The 12,765-nt window shown below is 34.9% G+C and overlaps 1 protein-coding gene across 1 annotated transcript in view; it reads right to left on the reverse strand.

Moving 5' to 3' along the window:
- Window positions 1-237: 237 nt before the first annotated feature.
- Window positions 238-12,765, reverse strand: part of LOC109071206 (rab effector Noc2-like) — a gene marked incomplete at its 3' end in the record, with an annotated part of 44,546 nt that continues 32,018 nt past the window's right edge. Inside the window, exons 7-8 of the mRNA XM_042757418.1 lie at window positions 847-945; window positions 238-449 (exon numbers count right to left, since the gene is read on the reverse strand). Of these exons, the coding sequence (XP_042613352.1) occupies window positions 238-449; window positions 847-945 (311 nt within the window). The remainder of the gene's footprint in view (window positions 450-846; window positions 946-12,765) is intronic.

Here is a 12,765-nt window from a genome sequence, read left to right on the forward strand (position 1 = left end):
AGAACAGTGTGTGCGAGTGTTTGTGTGTATACATAAACATATTTTGGGGACATATCAGTGCCCAGGAGTGAGCCAAATGTGACAAAACCTTCTTCTGGGGTCTTCCCCAATTGTAAAAAAAAGTTAGGTTATGGTATTTATAACAAGCTGTATGTGTGTGTGTGTGTGTGTGTGTGTGTATATATATATATATATATATATATATAAAAAAATATAAACAATAGAAGTCTATTGAATGTCCCCATTTAGATAGCTAACCAAGTGTGTAAGTGGGCACTCACTTAGTAAAGGTCGACTATGGTCCATGACCTCTTCCTCCAGACCCGGATTGAAACCGCTACTGCTTTTCTCGCTGGCCACGCTGGAAGGGCTTTCCATGTGAAAGCTGGTTTGAGTTGGACTGGTGATGCTGGACTGCAGGGGTGTTTGCACTTGGCCTCCACTCGATTCTGAGTGTACAAAGATGTTCACAATTAAAAAAAAAAAAAAAAAAGAAATAAAACTAAATTTTTATTCAAAATTTAAGCTGAAGATGGGAGTATTTTTGGGAAACCTACAGTATATGGAACCTATATTTGTTTTTCTTTTTATAATCTACTTTGGGCATACTAGTAAAACAAAAAGCCATTATAAAGGCAATGTTTTGTTCAAAGTGGGCACTTATTCAAAAAAAAAAAGTGCATCAAGCTGTAAAACAAACAAATCTAAGCTTTAGGGGGATTTTTGTTTTCTGTGAAACGTGGTAGATCTAACAGATGGAGTTGTATTAGTTTGTACGAGTTTGTGTGAGTGGGTGGGGAGTGTCCGTGTATATTTGGCAGTGAATTTCCAGGAGTTGTGTATTACCGGAATCTCTTCTTTGATCCGTCTCAGACATGAAGGTCTTCCTGTCACTGCTGCATTCACTGAGCTCTGCATCACTGCCATCGCTTTCACTTAAGTTAACTTTAGAGACAGAGAGAACGACAAAGACAAAAGTTGAGAAAGTGATTAAGGTGAGATACACGAGAGAAGGAAAAGAGAAAAAACAACTGAGGGTGATTCAGAATAAAAAGCAGAGTGTTTTATATACACAGGGATACAAAGAGGTCTTTATGAATATTAAAACCAAGCAGTTGTGAGCAGCTGCTGTGTAGCTGAAATTCTCATGGTCACGAATCTGCATACGGAAATTCTTGTTCATGTGGACCGCTATTGAAATGACTGGATTTCGCCTACGAAAATTTGCTGAACAACAGTAAATGTGACCTCCCCTTAAGGAACAGGATAAAATTTAAGGTATTATTCATTGCTAATCTTCCCTTATGCCATAGCTCTCAAAAATCATTCAGAGCTGAAGCCTTGTGGGTAGCACTACAGCATGTGGTGAAGTTACACCTTGAGTTCAGTTCGCAACTTGTGGTTCTCTCCCTTTTGCTTCATGTCCCTGCTTCACTGTGATCTCCAACAGGTTAAAAAGGCTAAAAAATGTAACCACAATAAATAAATAAAAATTTGCATATTCAAACTTGTGGTGTAAAGATGCATCACACCAGGTTTGATGTCAATGAGTCAAACACCAATACCGATGACACCATGGCATTACACTGAACAAAACTGAAAGCTTTGGCAGAAAGGAAACTTTTTACTCATCACTAAATGCCTACATTCTATGAACATTCTTGAAAACGTTGTCTTTTGCACTCCATGAAAGAAAAAAAGAATAAATAAATAAACATCAGAATTCCCATTTTTGAGTGAGCGGTTCTTTCATGATTTCTGATCTGACCCAACTGACTTTGTCAAATTTTAAGCCCGAAACAGACCTGGAAGTGTTTGTTTTCTTTTGATTTTCTTTTATATTTCATTTTCAGTACAAAAAGTATAGCATAAAATAATTATAATCATGAATGTATAATTATAATAATTATTTGGTACATTAATTTCTACCCAAACCCAAAATGCAGAAACCAAAGCACAGCCCAAAACCCACTGTCTGGCAAAACTCTTACACAGAGACTGAGAGGAACTGTCCACCTTCCAGCTCAATAAAATACAATCCTGGAACACCAGGAGAACATTGTCCATCTGAAAGACTACATCTACAGAATTCTGAACCAGTCTGTAAAACAGCTCAGGGCAGTGCAAGAAGGTAAATTGGAAAATAAAAAGTAATACAGAAGCATGGGGACAAAGAGACAGTGACAAAAAAAAGAGTGTGCCTCTAAAATAATCTCATTCTCTTCTCCATTCCACTGTTTCTTCTTTCATTTTCTAAACAGAGGCAGGTAAGGACACCGTGAGGAACTTCTGAGAGGCTTCAAGTGGACATGGACCTTTGACTGTCTTTCCAAAGCCTTCATCATCCCAGCAGCACATGCTTGCCCCCGATCAGCGACTTGAGCCCAAGCTGAAAATTAATATTTTTATCAGAGAGAGAAAAGGCAAGCTTCGGATCAGCACCGTTCTGCCTTCCAATTTGCTGCACCCCATCTGCCATGGTTTCAATCAGAGGAAGGAGGATGGAGCTGCAGTATTGTGGTGTGTGTGAGCAAGTCAGAGAGAGAGACCCGTCTCCTGTCACAGACTCTCTCTATACCACCCGTCTCTCCAATCTGGCTTGATAAATACAGCTATAGAGCAGCAAATTCTGTCGTCATGCTGAATCACTGTTACCCAAAGACACATGGGTTGGTTTGCCTTGATCTATGAACCATAAGAAGACTTTTCATGTGTTTATAGCATCTTTGTGCATGCATATTTATGTTTAGCAACAAAATTCAGAACTAAAAGTGTGTAAGATTTCAGAGGCTAAATAAATTTTACTTCAAGTGTTTTCGAGACAAATACAGCAAATGGATAAAGTGCAAATTACATGATATGTAGGCTAAAACTTCAGCTGATACCCAGGTCAAAACTGACCAGAACACAATTTAAAACATTTTTAAAAACATGCATTAAAAAAAGGTCTGATTTATTTTGATAATGTTAACCCATTTAACCCAAGTTTTGTTCTTTCTTTTTCTTTTCTTTTTTATGTTCCTCTTCTGGGTCAAAACTGACCCAAATCTAATATTATTATTATTTTTTTTTTTTTTAAAGAAATAAGAAATGAAAATACTTTAAATAACTGGTTCTCAACTGGTTTTGATTCAGGACCCAGATTTCGCACTGGACATCAAGTGGTGAACACCGTAACAAAATTGAAACAAAATTGCATCAAATTTCATTAAGCATTTACACTGCTAACCTAAATAACAGCAAGCCTACCTCAGCCATTAAAAAAATAATAATACTAAATTTAGTAATTTTAATAAGATTCCAGTATTGTGACAAAACACTATATTGCAAATTTGTCAAATTTAAAACTGAAGCAAGAAAAATGGTCTCACTTACTGCTCAAATAACAAACTGAAGAATCAAATTTTAAGCGAAGAATACATTTCAGGGTGCTGTGCTGTAACAAGAAAACCCTGGTGGAGGGGGGAAAAAGCTGATTTGTCTGGTTTAACCTGGTCATACAGCTGCACAAATCTGGAAAACACTTTTTGATCTAGTAAGGTCAAATCTGATGGGCTATGAGGCAGGTGCAGGGTTTTCTGCTGTCTTTTAAAATTCAATTTAAGACTTTTACAACCTTTTTTAAAAGCTGCACAAATAAAATTAATTCTGCATGCCATTACAAAACAAACCAAAACAATATAAAGATTATTGTACAGAGTCTTTCTTTGTCTTTCTTTTCTATGACAGGATAGCCCAGAGAGAAGCCACAAGAGTTTAAATGGCAAAATACCAATAATAGCCAGGGAGGGAAAAAACAAGAAAAGATTTTACGTATTTTGAGGGACTTTTAATCATAAAAAAGCACAAAATACACTCTTACTTTAAAAATGTCTATGCTTTACTACTTCCAGCTGCTCATTCAAATAGATGAGACATAAAATATGCACTCTACAACCATCTACAAAATATTATCATTTAAAAACCATAACGTAAACATGGTAAATTCTTCAAAGGTGCATAATAAGCAACCATTAGGCATAAATGTGTGCACTTCATTGATTGCGAACTACTCCCAAGACACAATTCTGCAGAACGTGCAACAGCACCATATTTTGTCTTTGAAACATGCAGCACTCACATTCATTTTAATAATCACATATCCATATTTCTGCGACTTTTCCATCTTCAAATTTCTCACACTATTTGAGACATTTGACCAAATCAAGACTTAAGGACCCACTGAAATCTTGAGGTGCTGTCTGAAAACAAACTTGTGTTTACAGGGTACCAGGATGACACATCAAGTGCTTTTAAGGATAAAAATCACTAGATTTGTTGCAAGTTTAGTGAGATAAAATCTTTGAAAGATCTTTTGATTGGTCGCTGTACATGTCAGTCAATCTGCTCACCCTGCCTCCAGAATGAACTGCAATATTTACCAAACCTTGAGGTCCAGCAAAGGTCTGGCCACACAAGACTAGTAATAGTGGGTCCACTAACTTATTTCACAGCCTAATCAGCTTAAAAAAAATTTAAAAAATTAAAAATAAATAAAAAATAAAAAAAACCTGATGGATCAATTATACTGTACTGGAATCTAACTTGGGTTTCCTGGAAATCATTCAAATAATAGCAAAGAAAAAAAGCACAACAATACAAACAAACAAAAAAAAAAACCAAAAACACAATTGAAATCAATTAATAATGAGTCCTGACTTCTTGGATATTTCATCTAAACCAACAAAAATGTAATAATACAGCACAGTATTAATATCCCTACTCAGACACCGCTGTAACTAAGACACTTACAGATGAATGAAATTTCCCTCAGCCTGTTGCCTCCTGATATTCAGAAACGTTCAGTCACATTACTAGCAATGACAGCAGAGGCCAGACAACAGAACAAAGAAAAACTAACCTCTGCTAGGGGCCACAGTACTTCAGATGACAGTACTTCAGCAAACTGAAATGTCACTAGACTTACAGTTAAAGGTCTCAGCAAATATGAAATGATTGTTTACTTTCAGTCAAACAGAGACAGGAATCCACAGGGCATCAGTTTTGAAGCAGACGTGGAGACGGGGAACTTAATGTTGAATTAATCGGTGTGTGTATCCTTACCTCAGCCTGTTTTTAACATTTAAGAATGGTTTACTGGCACCATTTGCTTAGGGATACTTTACAGAGTAACATAAATTTCTGTTTTATGGTTTTCTTGACAACAAATTGACTTCCTACATTTTAGTTACATCTTACATTGGATCATATGTACTGTGAAAGAAAATCATATAAGGGCCCTGATGACATTGAAAAAGCTGCAGAGAACAGCCAGTGACCTTTGGTGGAGACAACAGAAATGATTCCACAGTGCCTTAAATGAAATACCTGTTTTTGAGCCAACCATGCAACCACACTAACTCTTGAAGAATTTGATTTGCTAGACAAAATTAAAGCTAGTGACTTATCATATAATGTTTGTTGTCAGCTCTATCAATAAGCAAGCATATTTAGCAAAAGCCTTTCTTCCACAGTGACACATGCTGTATTAACTGAAGGGAAAAGACAAGTTTTTCACAGAAACAATGACCACGTCAGAGGTGAACCTGCTTGAGTCTAAGATACAAACCGCCACAATGACCTTCAGAACTTACTGTGTGCAAATGTTGTTAAAGCCAAACCAATGTTAATAACATCTGAACCATCTGGACTTTTCATGCAGCTACACATTCTCACCAGTTGCGCTGCTTAATATTTTTGTGGAAACCAGGATACATTTTTTCAGGACTCTTTGATGAATAGCAAGTTTAAAAATAACTGCATATATTTTTAAACTTTTATAACATTATAAATGTCTTTACTGTCATTTTTAAATAATTGAATGCATCTTTGCTGAATAAAAAAAAAGAACAAAAGAACAGTGTGCTTCTATAGTGTGTAACTGAAGTATTTACAGCCTTCAACACTTATTAACCACAAGACGTAATACGATTTTCAATAATCTACATCATATTTGCTGAATAAAAAGTTTGAATATTTTATATGGTTTTTAAATATATTTATTGTATACCTTTACCCTAACCCTACCCCTCACACATAACTTTCTGGATTTTGAGATTTTCAAAAAACTTAATTCTGTATGATTTGTAGGATTGTTTATTCAAAAAAAGTAAATTGTAAACTGTACAGTTGTATATTTATTACTCAGCCATTAAACTGGCAGATAACCCAAGTGGGATATATTTGACTCCAAAGATACTCTCATTCCCTATAGTGGTATTTTTATTTTTATTCAAACTGTTACGGCCTGGGTATACTTCACTTTCTGTGTTCCGTTCTGTCTCGTGTACAGCCATGTCCACAGCTTTCGAAGTATACTCAACCGTGGATGAGCAAGCAAGGATGAGTTTGACACATCTGCAATGCTGAACGCAGTGTCTCAACATTCACCTCGCACCTGCGCTGTCATACGCGAACGGTCTGCGCAGTCACAAAAATTGGGCTGCACGTGGAACCGTGAGCGCGGACACTTCTGGTGACGAAAATTGCATCATACAGACAGTACACAGAAAGTGACGGAATGCGGATAGCCGAATTATACTTTGGGCTTTATTCTTTCATTACTTTTATTTTTAAACATATTCTCCAATTCAATTCCCTCCTCTTCTCAATAACTGTTATTTCTATACTAGTCTTAGTTGAATAATGTAGTTTACCCTTTTTCCCCACAGCTTGATAAATTACTCAGATTGTAATTCACTGTTAGCCTCTTCATCATGTAGATTTCATATACTTATTCCAACCCAATCACTAATTTCCAATATATTCCAATATACTTGCCAATATATCTGAACTTTAAAGCATTGCCACAATATATGCCTATGGTTGTCTTCATCTGAGCTGTACAATCTCTAGCAGATTGCATTTTGCTTAGATACCTCTTCTGCTCAGGGATGAGGAAATCTACTGATTTTTCCAAACAGATTTTCAACAGGAAAAAATAAAAAGAGCAATATATATATATACAGGTCCTTCTCAAAAAATTAGCATATTGTGAAAAAGTTCATTATTTTTCCATAATGTAATGATAAAAAATTAAACTTTCATATATTTTAGATTCATTGCACACCAACTGAAATATTTCAGGTCTTTTATTGTTTTAATACTGATGATTTTGGCATACAGCTCATGAAAAACCCAAAATTCCTATCTCAAAAAATTAGCATATTTCATCCGACCAATAAAAGAAGTGTTTTTAATACAAAAAAAGTCAACCTTCAAATAATTATGTTCAGTTATGCACTCAATACTTGGTCGGGAATCCTTTTGCAGAAATGACTGCTTCAATGCGGCGTGGCATGGAGGCAATCAGCCTGTGGCACTGCTGAGGTGTTATGGAGGCCCAGGATGCTTCGATAGCGGCCTTAAGCTCATCCAGAGTGTATATCTAAAATATATGAAAGTTTAATTTTTATCATTACATTATGGAAAATAATGAACTTTTTCACAATATGCTAATTTTTTGAGAAGGACCTAAAAATCTAAGATTTTGTACATTTAATTTATGGCCTGATAATTCTCAAAAAAACTCTTAACATTTCCATCAAACTTCTAATGACAAAGCAAAGCAAATAGACGTGGACAACATGGACATCCCTGTCTACATGGTCTTTCTAAAACAAATGATTGTGAAAGCAATCAAAAAACATTATGGGAAACTCTCAACGCTGAAAAGTCCCTCAATGCAAGACAGGCTGCAAAGTTAGTCTTCTTATACAAAATGTGAATCACCGCTGTCTCAGACTGCCCTTCTAAATAAGAGCTCATTTCCCATCCGACTGGCACATTATCATCCAAAATCTTTTATGGCTGCCAGATGCCGGATTTTCATGAAATTCCAATGAGCTGTATTTTACAAATTTACATACATTTAGCCTGATTAACCCTCCAGAATTAATTCCTGAGTATACAGAAATGATTCTGGCAGGCCGAGAGAGAGATAGAGAGAGGAAGATCAATGTTGATGAAGAAAAACAGCTGAAGATGTAGAGGTGTTATCTACATTTTCTGCAGTATTGTCTGTAGCACTGAGCGTGTTTGATGCTAAAAGCTTATGGCAGATAAGACACTATCTGTAAGGTGCTTCTATTTCCAGAATAATTGTTGGAAGATTATTTTGAATAAAATGGGTGACTTTGAGTCTTGTAAAACAACTGTACCAAGCAGAACTTAAAATGAAAAAGTTTAATTTACGAAATCACTGTTTAAATCTGAAAGTAGCTGAGCGAATGCTTAGATAATCTTCATTCTTCTTTCTGTCCCCCCGAGCATCTGGGACGGAAAGTGCTTTACCTGCATGTCCAATCACATCAGACTGAGTGAAACTTTACCTAATCTTACCATCAGATGAACAGAAAGATATTCAGTCTAATTTGTATCTATATCGCTGTTACATTTGTTCAGATGTGATGATTTTGACCTGTCAGTCTTAAAGGATACTCCAGATTCAATACAAGTTAAGCTCTTTTGATGGCATCTTTAATGAGGATTTAACTGCAGAAAAGTGAAGCTTGCATTTTGTTTAACCACTTTCTTTAATTTAATACAAAATGCATTTACAAATGAATGATGAGTGAGAATAATTTTGTTGTAATTTAATCTACATTAAGCCAAGAGATGATTTTTTTTTTAAACCTGAAACATTTCCTTAAATAAATTCTTCTCTGTCTCTGCATTTTTTGTAATACTCTCTGAAAACAAATGCAACTACTGGCTTTGAAATACCAGAGCATACATGCTCTGTTTAAACATGTTTCAACAAGATTAATACTAGATTTAATATTATTCTATTACCATTATTGCACTAAAAAAGAAAAGAAAAAAGAAAAAAACTTTTATACATTTACTCTGTGCAAGTTGAGTCAATACTATTACAACAAGACAGATGACATATAAAATGTCCTGAAAGAGCTGCAATAGGTTTTGTTTTAGTCTTTCATTATTCCAAAAAGAATGTTTCATTATAGTTAATATTAATAGTTAACTGTATATACTGTATGCACTGGTGATTGAACCCTTCTCTTCTGAAGATCCAGTGCAGCTACATTGACCCAGCGTGACAAATCACAGCCTAATCACAATCTGCTGTCTGTGACTGAATGTGCATAGACAGGTGACAGTAAAGCATTTACACCTCATCTGTGGAAGATGTTTCAGGTTGAAAAGCTGTGTTAAAAACTGTTACAGGAATAGTTTTTTTTCTTTCTTTTTTTCAAAAGGCTCTGTCATCAATTACTCACCCTACACATTGTTCAAAAGCTGTATGAATTCTTTCCATTGAACACGAAAAGGAGAAACTGTGCTTAACAGGGCTTATCTCTTTTCTCCATGCATTTCCCATTACATTCAACAGGGAACAAAGCATTCAAGTTTCAAAAAATAGTCACCATAAAATAGTCCATGTAAGTTTCTGATCCATATGATTCTTCTGTGTAACAAAATTTAGATAATTTTTTTACATAAAATACTCCCCTCCAATGAGATGTAGCATGGCTTACTGTGTCAGTAAGTTGAACTCAGGAACCAAATGGATCAGATTAAAGAACGAATCCTTCTGATCAGTTCTGTGCACTGGATCAGCTGCTTCATTGACAATGGAATGATTTGATGACTTAAAAGAGTGATTTATCATAAATCAGATATCACTGCTTATCTCGTGAACACGGTAGGATGAATCTAAAGATTTTCAGTAAATAATGACTCAAATTGCAGTTTGACACAACCTTTAGAAGGCTGGAAGACGCTACATGACTTAAAATCTGAACACATTTTAAAACACTAGGCATCATCCATAGAAAAAGAACAAAAAAAAAAAAAGTTCATTGTAATTACATGGAAAAGAAAGACCAGCACAGGCAACAGTATATAAATCAATCTTTTATATAAAAAAAAAATAGGCCTTGAAGGTGAATAAATGTAATAGAATTTTTGTTTTTTAGGTGCATTATCCTTTTTGAACTGGGACAAAATTACAGCGACCACATGGAAAACCCATAAACCAATATATTGATCTGAAGAACCTATAATTTAAAAATATTTTTTTAAATTGCTAAGAAGCATATCACCAACACAATAATCCAAATATGCCAACTATACCAATATACAGTCAAATTGATAAGAATACAACGTGTTGAACCTAAAATGCTACAAAAACCTCTGAATAACCTTCATTTGAGTTATCAAAGGGTCCGGAAGGTGAAGTTCTTAAATCAACATGTGCTCTTATCATGCTTCATTCAGTAACAGCCTCTGATACACTCATGCATAATAGCAGCAGCAGGTATGGAGGTATTACTCCACGTTAGTACCACCAAAAGCCTTTCAGACCTTATTTATTCAGTCATCCTTTAAATGGATACAGTCAGAAAAGGTGTCCACCCCTACGACACTAATGCATCTCACACACCTCTCACTGTCAAGCAAGCGTGGATGGCACTAAGCCACATTTGGTGCTCTAAGACTGGTTTAACAAAAAAGGAAAAGAAAACTCTCATGTCAACTACATATGAAATGCAGTACAGGAACATATGAACAGATGTGCACCTGTCAGTGTGAACCGCTCCAAAGATACATCTTCGTAAAGCTATAAAGCACCACCATATGTGGAATTGATGAACGTTCCTGAACATCTTATTTGCATGTTGGAGATAATCAAATGCATGAGAAAACTGTGTGACTGTAAATTCTGATGGGCCACGTGTTTTATAGTAATAAAATTATGATATATTGGTCCTCTGAGCGTCTTTACTGCGAGACGCAACAGCGCTTGAGGGACGTTGGTTCACATGCTGTAGGACTCTTTCTACTGCCTAATTCTTCTGATAAGTAAGCTTATCACACACTGCAGATGGGTCCATTTAATTCATGCCATGGTGAGTTTATTTTTTACATATATTTCACTTTTCATCCTCATCCTTAAATGCATTTCTGCAAGGTTAAGCAGAACTTTGCCTGGAAGCTAGGAGCATTTCAGCCTGAAATGGATGTAGGAATGAATGTTTATTTGGAGAAAGGTTAAATGAGGTCACCTTAAGATGGCTGAGCTCATTAATAGTATCACTGGTAGAGAATGGGATGTCCCATCTCAGGTACTGAAATGACTAAAGGGCGTTTTAATAAGCAAGCTGACCTTTAGATCTATAGCCTCACCAATATATTTAGATAACTGCTACAATAGCCTAATAACAGACACAGTATAGAGGTATAAAATGTTAGTTTAATCCCAATAAAGTGTGGGTATGCTAGCAAAGTACATCTAATATTCTGCCATTTTAAACCTTACAAACATTTGTGTGTGTGATTGTGCTGTCTTTCTTATCTAATGCAATGGTGTTTAAACACTTTTATGTTTCCAAATATTCCGGGATTTTTTTATATATAAGTTTGATGCTGTTTTGTTAAACAGCAGTTTACTGAATAAACTCTGATTATGCTGTTGTAAATAGGGAAGGGATTTAAAGTTCTTCCACTTTTTAATGCAAAATATTAAAACAAAATGTATCTTTTAGTCAGAATTAATGTGCTTGCATTCTATTGTTGCACTTTCATTCTATTGGTCTAAACTGTATGCTGAGATAATTTACAACAAAAAATTTATAACACTCATGTTTACTCACACTAACATACTGTAAACATACATTGTCTGCATCTTGTGGTCGCTGTATACTATTGAAACAGTCAGTATGTTGATGTTTACACATTGGCTACATTTACTTCTATTGAAAGTGCTTCACTGTAACCCAGATTTGTGTTTTTATTAAGAAAAGGATGAATACATGGAAATCAATTTTTGTGGTAATCAATGTCGTGAGACAAATGCTGTCAAATGAGCTTAACTTGTATTGGACTCAGAAAATTATTGTAAGGGCATTGTAGTAAAAAAAAAAAAAAAAAAAAAAAAAAGATATTTGCCTTTAATTTTAAGGAAAGTCAAGACCAGACAGAAAAGAAATGGGAGGGAGTAGCAAAATGAATATAACAAGGGATAAGACTGGATTTCATCCTGTTTTGGCCCATACATGAGAATTTCAGCAGTTTTTAAAGATTCTATGCATTCCATATAGAACCGTCCTGAAGCAATAATCTATATATATCGACTTATTGCACAATACATGTATGTAACCTCAATAATTTTTGGTGATGCAATATATTGTCCATTATATTCACATAAAAATTAATGTCACCATGTTTTTTGCATTCCACTTGCACCTGTGTCTTTTGCAGCTTCTCGTACATAATGTGGTGTAGACATGAGGTGCTAATTCAAATTTAAAAAATGCTTCTACAAACAAAGTATTGTGTACTTGTTTAGGGATCTGTGCCTTTGTGCATACAGACATCTGACTGATAAGTAGGGATTGTGTTTTTCAGCAATACAGTGCACCCTTAAATTACAGAGAAAAGAAGGTCAAGGAAAAATCTCTAGTTGTAAAAATGAATTTTTCTTTTTTCTACTTGTCACTTTTTGTTAGAAAATGTTTATTTACTATTTATTCAAATATCTAATATTTAAGGTATCTAATATTTTGACTTAATTTCCATGATCTAAATATTCTTAAGAACTAAAAGTTTGTTGTCATTTGAAAGTGTTTAGGCCATTATTATGATATTTATATTATGATTATATATTCAGTGGCATAAATTGGTCTTAAAATGACAATAATATTGTTTATCGTATATAAAGGCTGTTATCATGACAGGCCTATAGAAAAGAATAGAATAGAATGT

Source organism: Cyprinus carpio, chromosome A5 (genome assembly GCF_018340385.1).
Source record: "Cyprinus carpio isolate SPL01 chromosome A5, ASM1834038v1, whole genome shotgun sequence".
NCBI lineage: Eukaryota > Metazoa > Chordata > Actinopteri > Cypriniformes > Cyprinidae > Cyprinus > Cyprinus carpio.